The 14,360-nt window shown below is 32.0% G+C and overlaps 1 protein-coding gene across 1 annotated transcript; it reads right to left on the bottom strand.

Annotated features, from left to right (window-relative positions):
• Positions 1–4,783: 4,783 nt before the first annotated feature.
• On the bottom strand, positions 4,784–13,090 carry LOC143066902 (uncharacterized). Its single transcript, XM_076239734.1, has 10 exons — positions 12,614–13,090; positions 12,283–12,490; positions 11,259–11,545; positions 10,346–10,486; positions 9,700–9,897; positions 8,618–8,730; positions 7,658–8,109; positions 6,516–7,209; positions 5,798–6,098; positions 4,784–5,298 (listed from the first exon to the last, which is right to left on the bottom strand). Exons 1-10 carry the CDS (start codon positions 12,821–12,823, stop codon positions 4,882–4,884), a joined length of 3,021 nt encoding a protein of 1,006 aa, XP_076095849.1. The 5' UTR covers positions 12,824–13,090; the 3' UTR covers positions 4,784–4,881.
• Between the last annotated feature and the right edge of the window lie 1,270 nt (positions 13,091–14,360).

The raw sequence follows: 14,360 nt of genomic DNA, 5'->3' as shown, positions 1-14,360 counted from the left end.
ATTTTAAGTCAGATTATACTTCCGGTTTGCGTTTTTCTGTATACTTTGAACATACATATACTACGAATAAAGTGTATTTTCAGAATTCTATCTGCTATCATTTTCAAGTTTACTATCCACGGTGGTCACAGAGTTTATCAAATAGAGAGGGTCTGTATACTATATCAATGACCACCATGGATCGATTAGAAAACTTAGAATTGAAAGTAAATACACTTTATTTATATAGTGAATGTTCATAATATACAGATAAGCGCTAAAATTATTCATGTGCACTTTTGATACCTTTTCTGAAATTCTCCAGTCATTAAATCTTTTACAAAATTCATTGATTACAAAAAAAAGAAGATGTGGTATGATTGCCATGTTGACAACTCTCCACAAGAGACCAAAATGACACAGAAATTAACAACTATAGGTCATCGTACGGCCTTCAACAACGAGCAAAGACCATACCGCATACTCAGCTTTAAAAGGCACCGAAATGAAAATGTAAAACAATTCAAACGAGAAAACTAGCGGCCTTATTTATGTACAAAAAATGAACGAAAAACAAATATGTAACGCATAAACAAACGACAACCACTGAAGTACAGGCTCCTTACTTAAATGTTCATAACATACTAAATGTATATTCATATTGAAATTGATAGAAAACCACACTTTGGGAATTTTGGAAATAAAGGAGGAGGGATTAAAAAAAATTTTTCCTGTCCCCAATAACCTATGATTTATGATAATTTTGCTGAAATTCTCCAGTCATTCAATATTTCACAAAACTCTCCCAACAACACTTTACATACTTTAAACTACGCTCTGAATGCCCGCGAAATCGCTCTGAATGCCCGCGATTTCGCGGGTGTGTTCTAGTAAAATAAATACTAAAATGAGATATTTTTACCATGCGAATGATTAAGGCTGATGTGAAGCCTCTATAAAATATATCAAGACTTGGATGGATGAAAAGGAAACTGTCTGGTCTGATTTGGTCCACAATTTTGAAAGTTTCAGATGTGAGACCTCTTGATACTACATTCTGTCATCAGAGGTAAAGGTGTTAAGTTTTTGTCTGGCCTGCAACAAGTCTCAGAATGTGAATCCGAAGGATTACAAATTCGTGGGTGGTTTTGGTGTAAGATTTGTTTAAAGCTTTTTTTGGTTATGTAATTTTTTCACTTTTTGGTTAAAGGATAACTATATTTGGTATATGATATCCTTGAAAGATCTTCATGAATCCGTGATCAAGGTAAAATTTACATGATAAGATCCTTTTCTCATACCGTAAGCAACACGACCAGCTATGTTCGGTGTAGGTAGCGATTGTAAGATGACATGTCTGGCTGGCTTGGTTTATCTGACCTTTATTCATTTTGATAGATCAATGACAATGTTTAGTTTATGTGATATTTAAAGTGAAACACTTATAACATAAATTCAATCATACACTCATGCTCTTAATTTCTCAAAAATATTTTTTTGTAGTTTACATTTAGTTTGAAATAAAAGTATAAAGACAAGGATAACATTTAAGACATCACTTCATGGAATGTTATGTAACATGGGCAGACGCTTGTACCAAGTCAGGAATATGACAGTTGTTATTAATTCGTTTGATGTGTTTGAGCTTTTGATTTTGCCTTTTGATTAGGGACTTTACTTTTTGAATTTTTCCTCGGAGTTCAGTTTATTTGTGATTTTACTTTTTTATGCCCCATTTATGGGCATTATGGTCTGTTCGTCCGTTCGTCCGTCCGTCTGTCCCGCTCCAGTTTAAAGTTTTTGGTCGAGGTAGTTTTTGAAGAAGTTGAAGTCCAATCAACTTGAAACTTAGTACACATGTTTCCTATGATATGATCTTCTAATTGTTATGCCAAATTAGAGTTTTTACCCAATTTTCACGGTCTACTTAACATAGAAAGTGATAGTGCAGATGGGACATCCGTGTACTATGGACACATTCTTGTTCTTCATGACTAAGAAATATATTTATTTTTTTTCATTTCACTTTTTTTTCTATTGATAAATGGACCTAATTTTTGATAGTCATCATTGTTCTTTTACACTGACTGCTGCGAGATTCAGGTTCATTGCAACCCTTTGCACATTTTCTTAAAGAAGTTTCTGCCTTTTAGCTCTTGTGTGACGACACATTATTGCCGACTGCAGGTGAATTAGTTTAAGGTTTTATTTCTTGCGATTAAGTTCTTTTATAAAAGTTATTTAAATTTTAAAGTCGATTTATGTATTTGATTGATTTTACAATTAAAAGACTTTTAATTTGTTATGTTAAAAAAGTAAGTGCATAACTCTATAATTGTAGTAATTAAATGAATTGAAATTTAAAACCAAATTGTTCATTTCTATATAAAATTCCAGACTAGTATTCATTTTTTTGGCACAGTGATACATAATTGTATGTTCCGTAAAAAGAGCATCGTCTTCATGAAATTACAAACTTGCTTTGGCAAAAGAAAAAACAAATAGATTTGTAAATTGTAGCATATACACATTTAATAATTTTAATGCCATAAACTTAAGATATCAGGAACCAAATCTGCTACTCCCGTCTAGACAACAAACTAGATTGGAAAATTGAACTTGCATATTGATTACAAATGAGTATAGATTCCATAAGTTTTTTTTCTCGATTATCCGAATTGAAAATAAATGTTTTTTATGACATACTTGTAAAAGTGTTTCAATATGAATAATACTCATTTTACCTGTGTAATTTGTTGTGAAATTATTCACAATCTAGTGATTAAGGGCTTTAATCTTGTATTTGATGGAAAAGATGGGACATTTGCACATATGCTTATTGTGTAGTAAATGTAAGCAAACATTCGACTTGTTGGCAACAAATCTGTGTCTTTGAGTTGCAAGTTTTAACTTGTCTTGCCAGAGTTGAACGATGCCGAACGGTTCGACAGTCTTTGGCCTAATTTTAATTGTTAATTGGTCAACTTTAACTTTGTATGACTTTAAGTATTAGGTCAACTATATGTGATGTACTGAATGGACGTAAGATGAATATGGTCAACTGACAATGGTTATCTGGCATTTGTCTAATTTGATTTATAAAAAGAAGATGTGATATAATTGTCAATGAGACAGCCTTCCACAAGAGACCAAATGACACCGAAATAAACGACTATAGGTCACCGTAGGGCCTTCAAAAATAAACAAAATCCGTACAGCATAGTCATTTAAAAAATGACAAATGTCAAACAATTCAAACGGCCTAGTTTACGCCAAAATGATGAACAACAAGAATATGTCCATAGTACACAGATGCCCCACTCGCACTATCATTTTCTATGTTTAGTGGACCGTAAAACTGTAATTTGGCAAATTAGAAAGATCATATCATAGGGAACATGTATACTAAGTTTCAAGTTTTTTGGACTTCAACTTCATCAAAAACTAACTTGACCAAAAACTTTAATCAAACACTTTAACCTGAAACTTGCACTATCATTTTCTGTGTTCAATTGACAGTGAAATTGGGGTCAAAACTATAATTTAGCATTATTTGGCATTAAATTTAGAAAGATCATATCAGAGGGAACATGTGTACTAAGTTTCAAGTTGACTGGACTTCAACTTCATCAAAAACTACCTTGACAAAAAACTTTAACCTGAAGCGGGACAGACGGACGAACGGATGGACGAACGAACAGACGAACGAACAGACGGACGAACGAACAGACGAACGAACGGACGCACAGACCAGAATATAATGCCCCTCTACTATCGTAGGTGGGGCATAAAAACCAAATACGTAACACAGCAACACACGACAACCACTGAACTACAGGCTCCTGACTTTGAACAGGCTCGTACAGTGGTGGGATTCAACTAGTTTTAAGTCGCCAACCATCCCCTAACTCATTGTTTATTTGTCAACGTTAATTTTTCTTTTTAATTCAGTCATTTCCATATTTATTTTCAAATTTGTATGCATCTTTGGTTTGAAAATTTGTATCTAATCGATTCAACTTTTTATATTCATCATAAATCCAATACAAAGTACTATATACTACACTACTAGGCAGCTGTTAATATTGTATGCTGGTTTAGAAAATATTTTGTGAAAATCTTAAACTTGTCTACGTTACCTTTCAAATGAGCTCTCAGTTCTAGAAAGAATGCAATCATGTTGTTTTGGTCAAATGCATCAGAACATTTATCAGCCTACTTATTTACACAATTTGATAACGTGTTTTTATAAGTACTGGTGTTTTTGGCAAAAGCATCAGAGATATTGTGATTTATCCGTCTAGATATATATACAATTTGATGACTTGTTTTAATCTTGAACTGTTGTTTTGGGCAAAAGCATCAGATTAATTGTGAATTATCCGTCTGCAAATGTTCACAATTGTAAACGTGTTTTAATTATGTTCTGTTGTTGTACGCAAAATCATTATATGAATTGTGATTTATCAGTCTACATAATTATGTTTACAGTTTGATGACATGTTTTTCGTCATGTTCTGTGGTTTTGAGCAAATAAGCCACAGCAATTGTGATTTATCAGTATACATATGTTCACGTTTTGATAACGTGTTTTAATCATGTTCTGTGGTTTTGGGCAAAATCATCAGAGCAATTGTGATACGTCAGTCTACTAATGTATACATTTTTATAAAGTGCTTCAACCATGTACTGTTGTTTTTGACAAATCAGAGCAATTGTGATTAATTAGTCAACATATGATACACATTTTAATACTGACCTATAAAACTTGCAAATGTGTTTTCTAAAGAAAAGAATAATTCAATTTCTCTTGCTTAAGATCCATAATGATCTTAAAAATCATTTATTAAAGACTAGACATTTATACATGTATAGATATTAGATACAAGAACACATATAAACTCAAACAAAATGCACAGTTTTCAGTAACGAATCTTTGAAAAATTCTGCGACCAGTTTTGCTTTTGGTCGGAACTTCGGATTTGCAGCCCAGCATTTTCCTATAAATGTTATCCACTCATCCGGTGGTTTAGTATGCTTTTGGTCCTCTGTAAACATGGGACGAGTCCCTCCTCTTATTTCAACAGAGAGCCTCCCTCTGACTTTCCCGTCCAGTTCATCATTAATGGATTTGCCATACCACATTTCCCACAACACCATTGCAAGACTGTAAATATCAGCTTTCCGGTTGTAAATTGATTTTTGCTCGTGTACTTCTGGAGCCATATAAACTGGTGAACCGACGAATGTTCCAGAAATATCTTCTTCTGGCTTTGTTAGGCCAACATCTGTAAGTTTTATTTCTTTGTTTTTGGTTACCTAAAATAACAGCATGAACAATATTTTAGTGAATATCATTTGTGCTTTTCTAAAAAATTTGGAATAGTTACTTCTTGCATCTGAATTAAGTCTCCTGGATTTTTATTGGTTCATTGTATGTTTATTTTCTTTTATCCGATTAATTAGGTTTGTTGACAATACTACTAATATAAGTTAACATTCAATATAAATCATGTGAACTTGATTGTCATACTTCTAAAAGTAAAGTACATTTCCAGAAGAATTTATGGAGATATTGTTTTTAAAGCCACTGTAGGGACATAAAGATTTTGCATATTAAAGGGTCTAGATGGGGTTGACAGAATAAAGAAAAAGGGAGAATAATGATACAGAAACTGGGCCCAAAAAATACAGAATAAAGAAAACTAGTCCAAACATTTAAAAATATAGAGCTTATGGGGAATAAAATATGAAGAATAGAGAATGATGGGCAAAAATTGAGAAAAAAAATGACAAAAATGACAAAAACAAACATTACCAAAATATTTTCTAATTTTAGATCTCTGTGTACTAGTTTCTTGGCATGAAGAAAGGATACACCTTCACATAGTTGGACCACATAATGAACCATTGCAGTCTTGGCCTTTTCATATTCCATTGTTCCTTTAGTCTGCTTGCAGGGGATGTCTTCTTTCAGGGGAGATTTCTTGTCAAGGTAAATTTCTTTCAGGTTTGTGATGCAACTAGCCATAATCATAATCCAATATGTCTTCTGTGGCGATCCCTTTTGTAGAATTGTAGCTCCGTAGTATTTGATAATGTTGTCATGTTCCAACTCCCTACAATTACAATATTCATGTATATCATTGGTGAGTATTTGATTTTAAACATATTTTATTCATAAAGATATGAAATGGATTGAACAACAGGCACATCATATAAAAGCTTTCTCCATACTGGTAATTCATGGCATATTAAAAAAAAATTAGCTCTAAAGATAACATGAAGATGAAAGATGCACCAGATATGAAAATATTCTAGATATTTCAGTACCCACACACAAACTAACTTAAGTCGGATTGGCGGTTTTTATTTAGTTTGATTTGTTTAGATGCTTTTAAATAATAACTGTTTTGACTTTCCTTTATTGGCATAGCTGATGAAAGTAATCCTAAACTTTAGTTGCAAACAGGGATATCATACTAGTATTTGAAATTTCTTTGATAACTATGCAATATGCTTCAATAAAATCATACCTTAGAGTTTCATCTTCAAGTAACAACTCTGAAATGTTATTTGTCTGGAGGGGGTCTTTAAACATTTTAATGGCTACTTCAACTTTCTCTCCATTTGTATTCAGGTGACCAGGATAAACATTTGCAAAACTTCCAGTCCCTAATTTCCGCTTTTCATTCCATTCTAAATCCCGAAGTCGGTAATCCAATTGCCACATTTCGTAGACATAGAATAAATCAAGTTCCCCTTGTAAGACTAGGCATCTGCGTAGATTTTCAGGAATAACATGAATAGTTTCTTTTGTTTCCATGACTTCAGATTCTAATGAAGACATCAATCGTTTATCCATTGCTATCAAATCCGGTATCATCTTGGCAATTTTGTTTATATCTTTCGAAAATCGTTTTATATATTTCCCTACAGTTTCTTTAAGTTGTGGATTCTTTATTAAACATCTTAGGTAAATATCTGTTGCTTTGAACATAAGATGTGTACGTGTTTCTTTTTTATATTTGTTGAAAATAGGTTTGATCTCTTTCTTGACAGTTTTGTCAAATCCTCCAATACCACAAACAAAATCACTGAGTTTATTCTTGTCTTTCTGAGGTTTGCTTGTAGATGACTGAGGGGAACTTCTCAGATTCACCGGACTGTCATGTTTGAAAGATCGATGCAGGTTCACCACAGCCGTTGAATCACCACATGCTAGCATTGCTGCAATGTAAATCGACTATATAAAAACAATCGGACAAAGATACTTAGTACACAATTTCATCGTCATTGAAATAGGGAAAGGGAAAGCTCGGTTCCTACATAAGGATATGGATGTATCAAGTCAGGAAAATGACAGTTGTTATTCATTGGTTTAATTTTGCCATTTGATAAGGAACTTTCTGTTTTAAAAGTTTCTTCGATTTCTGTATTTTTGTTGTGTTAAGTTTTACCTTTTAATGTGCTGTTTATCCAATTATACCAATACGACAACTTAGTTTACAGTTTACATTGAAAAAGTTTGGAAACAAATGCATTGCTAATAGTAATCAACTTAAAATGTTTTTATCTAAAAGTATTGAATTCATATACAATTTTATATCATAAAGATTGAAAGCTTGAACTTCTTCCCAGGAACTTTTTTTTTTTATCTTTGATCATAACAAAATACCTCCAATTTTCTTCATATGGGTTTCCATAAGTTCCACTTCTTCACTAAATTTGTTGATTATTTGTTTCTGAATTTTCAGTTTGATTGCACTTGACTTTTCCCATTCATTTAGTTTTTCTCGGAGTTTTTCAACAATGCTATTTTCGGCAGCACATTTTAAATGCTTCCATTTTCTATCAGGTTTTGGACACTGGTCATCCAACCAGACTGTCATACTAGATTTTAAATCAGTAGAATTCAGATAATCTACTACTTTATTATAAAGCCTGTCGATTTCCATATCCACTTCCTCGTGGAGTCTGCCAATTATCAACCTAGATTCTTTTTCAAGTTTTTCAATGCGTACTTCAACTTGCGCCATCATTTCTCTTCTCTCTTCAAGTGTTTTATTACTGTTAAGCTTACTCACTTTTAAAATGTACAAGGCTCGTTTTTGTACTTGTGATAACCATCTGTAAAATATTAACCAACATTAGTAATGCAACTATTTGTTAAATCGGTATATTTTTGTATTCGTATATGAACAATTTTGAATATCAAGTATCAAAACATGCTAGACGAAAATATACAGTCTTCAGAAACAGGCGAACATTCACAATAAGTAAATAATGAGATGTGGTAAAATGACTGTTAGTAAGACAACTATCCCATAAAGGATAAAAGAGAAAGATCTTAATGTAATCAATTTCATCCTCTACTTGTTCTTTAGATAGATCTTCTTATTTGACATTTCTTCAAAAATTTATTATACATGTATTCGTATTTGTTTTTGAATTGATATAATAAATACATAAATGAGTGTGCTATATCATTCTTCACTCTATTCAGTTTAGTTTGTTGTAGTATTTATCCGAAGTTGACATATATTCTATGTACAAGTGCAACGACATAAGAAGGAAATTTTAAGGGGAAAAATAACAAGCAAGAAATAAACTCGTGAAATATATGTGAATATCCAACCTGTACTCCTTTTTTAAATATTGTTCCATCTTTTTTAAGAATGAATTGTGAATAGCTTTGCAAACTGCTTGGAAATCCTCACTATGTATACCACTTGGTTCCAAGCGCTGTTCCTGGATACAAAGAGAAAAAACAACAATTCAATTTTGAATATACATTGTATACCGAACTACCACTGGACGTTTCGTTCCCGATGTTATCACCAGCAGAACAGTCAGCACTTGCTGCCGACATTAAATAACATTTTCTGAAAATTAACTGTTCATAATGTTAAAATTTCGACTCACTTAGTAGTGATGGTCTTTACTTTGAAACGTCTTTTTCTTTCTTCAACGGGTTTGTTATTGATTTAATTTTCTATCTGCTGTAATTGCTTAGAACGTATTAATCATCCGGATTATTTCAAATTTCACGGGCTTAACTATACTTCTCCAAATGGTCGATCCATTTTATAAACTAAACCCTATAAAACTGAAATACAGCATACAAATATCAAACTTCTTTCCGCCATATGAATAAGTTTGTCATAAACATAACAATTAAAATTTCGGTCGTCCGTAAAATATATAATTATCTTCTGGGAAGAAGAGAAATGACAGCGATCATGCTTTTAAAAAAACAATTAAAAATGCTAAATATAATTGTTACTTCTTCACTAATCTTATTACAATATGTAAATATAATGCCTGTATTGATATTTCTGTGCTGACTTACATATATTGTTATGTTATTATTGTTTTACATCTATTAAACAGTTAACAATATATAATTATATAATATATCAGGGTCATTTAAACGATTCGAAAATCATGAAGTGTAAAGTGTTAGAAAGGTTTATTACTAATTATATACCCCTTTTCCCGATTGAAATGTTGATATTATGACAGATATTTCTTAGCTCAAATAACTATATTGAAATTTTATCTTTTATTATATATATCATGTATATGCTTCATTACTTTGAACTATATAGGCGGACATTTAAAAAATTTTATAATTGTGTTATCATACTACTTAAAAAAGGGTATATCATGTCATTGACTTGTTTCTGTTACAAATCTACTACAATGCAAACTCATTACCTCTTTCACTGACAGAAATGCAATCTGGTCGTCTTTCAGTTCCGGACAAGTTTTTAATAACTGATCTCTCGCATTTATCTTAGCGTCATCTAGCTGTTCTTCAGGGATGACGTCACATTTATTGCAGACGACCATCACGTCTTCATAAGAGAAACCATGTTGAGACGTTCTGCAGACATGCGCAATAAAATCTTCCACCTTTAACACAAGACATAAATGACAAATATTAGTGAAGAAAATGGTAATACGAGTAGTATATTGTTTGATGATTGCAACACAAAGGGGCATTTAAAAAAAGTTTTCTCAAGAAAAAGAAAAGAAATCTTTTGTATTTCACGACATTGGAAGTTCTTTTTAAAAAGACTGACACTTTACGAGTTGTCTACTACAATTGCATCAGCACAAATCCTAGCTGCGGGCATTTATCGATAAGAAAACAATATCCACACCATACGTAAGTCTATTGCAAAATGTCGAATTTTAAGAAACCTTGTTTCCCATACGATTGTCTTGTACATTTTTTTTCTACTGTCATGTTCTTAAACTGCACTGAGCACATTTGATTCTATAAAATTCATACTCTCTCTCTCTCTCTCTTTTTTTTCTCTGATACATTGAGCTACAGATTGACAAAACCATTACCTACCTTTCCTGTCTCAATATGTTCACGTTTAGAAAAATCTAAAACATAGATGAACACTACATTTGGTGGCAGGACTGATATAATATCTTCTAATGGTATAGAAGTGTCAATATGATCAGGAATGTCTAGTACATGTATACCACTCTAAAAAGTATAGTATAGTACATATTATGTACACTTTATAGATTTGTATGTATTGCGGAACTTTTTTTGTAGCAAATACAGATTTTAATATTCATCAAAATAAATAAAATCATAATACGCGTCAGGATGCGAGCCACAGAATTAACTCATATAACATTTTGTTGTAATAATTAATCAACTACTAATGTATATCAAAGGCATTGTTTTTGGTTATTCCGAATAACCATTAGTAGTTCTCTTATCCTGAGTATTTTTTGTTGTTCTGTGTTATCGGATTTCTGCTTTATTAAGGTATAACACGCATATTATTTTATCATTTCATTATTGAAATTATTATACACATAACATTTTCGAATGTAAGAAAATATGTTCTTTTTTGGATTTTTTTTTTTTTTTTTTTTTGGTGAGTCACTCTGGTTCTGTATTATGATATAAATTGATGATTGATATCAGTTTAATGAATACGTAGTGTTTCGCTTTCTTAAAAAGTATCCTTGCATTGTGTTGGCGTTTAAAGATCCGCCCTTCGAGGTGAAATAAATGGAGTCATATCAAACTACAAAACTATTTTGAAAACAGGTTTAAGTAGGTAGCGTAGGTAACGAACGGAAAAAAATTGTAATACATTGTAATACAATTTTTTTAATATCAAGCCATGTAGTTATTTCCATTATTTATTTGATACAAACATTTTGATATGAATAACTTGCTTTATAGTTTAATTTATTTTATAGTTTCTTTCTTTTAAAAAATTCTTTAGATTCCAACCTACCTCTAAAAACTCGAAAGGATACTCTATTGTTACTTTTTCATGATAGATCATCTCGTTTGCAGAAGTTATAAAATCATTCAGTGTTTTTTTGCTTGTTTGGTCTTTCATATCAAGTACTGTGACCTTTGATTCCATAGTACTTGGGTCTTTGCTGTACAAGGTTGCCTTGGGTTCACCCCCTTGTTTCAGTTCACAGTAAGTTCTTGTACAGCCTTCTTCTTCGACTGGTAGAATATCTGATTGTAGCAAGAGATTTATAAAACTTGTCTGACCTGAACCGAGCTCACCTAAATAAACAGAAAAAAATTAATGAAAAATTGCATTAAAGCGAAAAAAATCACTATTTTCATGACATAAACATGCATCCTTAAACAAAAAAACACTCATATGAACAGCACTTATTTTTTTCTTTACTATGTCCCGATTTGTCGACAAATGTATTTTTGCTAGAACCATCAGAGCAAGTCAATACTAGCACAACATTTTGTAAAATTTTCGATTTTAATGCTCTAAAAATTCGTTATATGATGACATAAAAGTGTAAAACTGTTTTGATACAAGCGCTACTTATGTAAATAGCCTGGTATCTGGGATGATTGGTAACCTGTTTTGTTCCGAGCACCTCTGATAAGTTGAGTCAGGCATCGTTGATTTTTGTTTTGGATTGCTTTGCTCCGAGTGCCACTGGTGTATATAGCATTGCGTCGTTGATGACTATGTTTACGTAAGCGCTATAAGTATTTGCCTGTAATCGTTTATGATTGTTTTGACCTGTTGTGAATTGAACGCCACTAATCTGTTAGCCTGGAATCGTTGATTATTGTTTAGACCTGATTTGATCTGACCGCCAGTAATCTGTATAATCGGAATTGTTGATGACTGTTTTGAACTGTACATTTTTTTATCTGAGCCCCACTGATCTGTGCAGCCCGGCATCGGTGATAATTTATTTGTAACTCTACACTCATTTAATGCCTACATAAATACAGTTATGTTATAAAACCCTCAATGTTAATTAACTTACCAGAAATAACAAGTGCACTTTGGCTATTTTTCAGATTATGTATTTTACTTCGAGCTATTTCCTCGATATTCTTGTATGATTCACAAATGCTTTTCTGGTGAGTGAGCGACAACTGTTTATAAAACTTTATCATGCTTTCAAATTTTGATACCAGTTTTTCAATATTTGATTTCAACTTCTCTGACGAGTCCTTGACATATCTGTTGATCTGAAAATATTGATTAAAATGAAAGTATATAAAAATATTGTATATACCTATCCAAGTTTGTATCAATAATAAAAATAATTCTATTATGCATTCACAGACAAACACATTGTAATAAACGCATACCTTTTCATCTGATTGTTTTTGTTGTTCATCGGAGATTGTTCTCCAATGATCCAATATTCGCTGCAAAGCTTGGTCTTTCGTCCGAAGTCCTTTTGTTTCCAGTCCCCATGACTTCAATAACATCATTGCAGTTTTCACATCTGGAATTTTAAATATATCGTCTTCGCTGGTTATATGATAGCTTGCCCGTTTGACAAAGCTACTTGCCATTTTGTGTTGTACACTCGATTGTCCTGATTTCACGCTTCTGATTCTGAGCTACATTGTTACTAATATCACTCTATAGTTCGTGGTAAAAACTTGATAGCAAACTTATTTTGTACTTCCGGGTTATAAACTTATTTTATAATTACATTTAAAAGACGGCGTTATTTGAAACCTTGTACACACCTAGCTTTTGAAAAGTATTTCTGTTTTAAATCCTTAAATTACGCAGTACAAATAGTGACATATCATTTAAACTATAGGAAATGCATGTTCAGCGTAACAAACGTCTGGAAAAAAAACAAAGCTTAAATGAAAATATGCAAATTCATCGGTCTATTGCTGATAACATGTTAAAAGACAATTATCAAAATAATTAGACCGATATATTGCCAGACATTTGGTTTCGAATTATATACTCAGCACACTTTGAAATTATGATATTTTTTTAATTTTCATTGTTTATTTTTTACGTGATCATCGTTTATTATGTGTTTTTTTGTTTGTTTTGCAAGCTTTTATTTCTTCTCGGTTATACCTAGTGAATGGAATAAGTGTACGTAATAATGTGCGGAAAAATCAAGTCTATCAAATGTTCTGAACATTCGAATCGATTGCGTATTGTCATTTTTTATACATATGTTCATCCATGATATCACAATAACAAAAGCACGCATATTTGGCATGTGTTAGAGTTTCAAATTAAAGTTTAAAGGTCTCTGCTTTCATAAGACAAACAAAAGCCTTTGCATTTAACAGTCTATAATTTTGTTAACAAACTTCCTTAATCCACACTAGTTATATCTAATCATTTTCCTTTAGTAGATCGGATTGAACATATATTTGAAAAACACAGAATATCACCCCTTGAGACTTATCCGCCGGGCAGTAAAACCCATGTTGAAGATGAAATCAATTTTACTGTACAGGATATATAAATACACGACCATATCTAGTCTGATGGCAACGTTTAATCATATGCATTGTTAATTGCGAGTCACACATTTGACATGCTATAGAGCAATAGCGACAAATCCCGGATATATTTTCCACTTATCGTTAAGCAACTACAAATGAGAAAAAATGAAAACGGAGCCAGGCCAATTGCGTTGGTAGATTATTTTATCTAATTGAAATTTTAACAATCATTCCCAACCGTCAAAAGTCATCCTACTAACCAATGATCGATACATTAATAATTCATCTCGGAGTTTGATATTTTTGTTATACTTTTTATTTTTTTTTAATTTTTAAATTTTACAATTTCGTGGCAGTCTTCATGTCTTGATCTCTTCCTTTATATTGACAGAGATGGGCAGTTTTAACTCGAATTTTTGAAAAACGTGATGGTTTCAGGTTTTCAATTGTAATCTTTTTTATTTAACAATGTATCATCTTCCTAATCGTATGGCCTTTACATATCTTAATGGATAAACACCACGAGCACATTTTTTAATTATACGAATTTCATGTCTTTTTGTTTTATTCACACATCGTTGCAATATTATGAATGTTATGCGAATGTCATACAAGAGATAGAGAA

The sequence above is a fragment of the Mytilus galloprovincialis genome, chromosome 1, assembly GCF_965363235.1.
Source record: "Mytilus galloprovincialis chromosome 1, xbMytGall1.hap1.1, whole genome shotgun sequence".
In the NCBI taxonomy this organism is placed as follows: Eukaryota; Metazoa; Mollusca; class Bivalvia; order Mytilida; family Mytilidae; genus Mytilus; species Mytilus galloprovincialis.
This window is presented reverse-complemented; position numbering and strand designations above follow the sequence as displayed.

Coding starts and splice junctions, on each gene's coding strand:
- LOC143066902 (XM_076239734.1), bottom strand. CDS start 12,823: ATGGCAAGTAGCTTTGTCAAACGGGCAAGCTATCATATAACCAGCGAA. Junction 12,491..12,613: donor AAAAACAATCAGATGAAAAG/GTATGCGTTTAT, acceptor CAATATTTTCAG/ATCAACAGATATGTCAAGGA. Junction 10,487..11,258: donor ATCCTTTCGAGTTTTTAGAG/GTAGGTTGGAAT, acceptor TATACTTTTTAG/AGTGGTATACATGTACTAGA.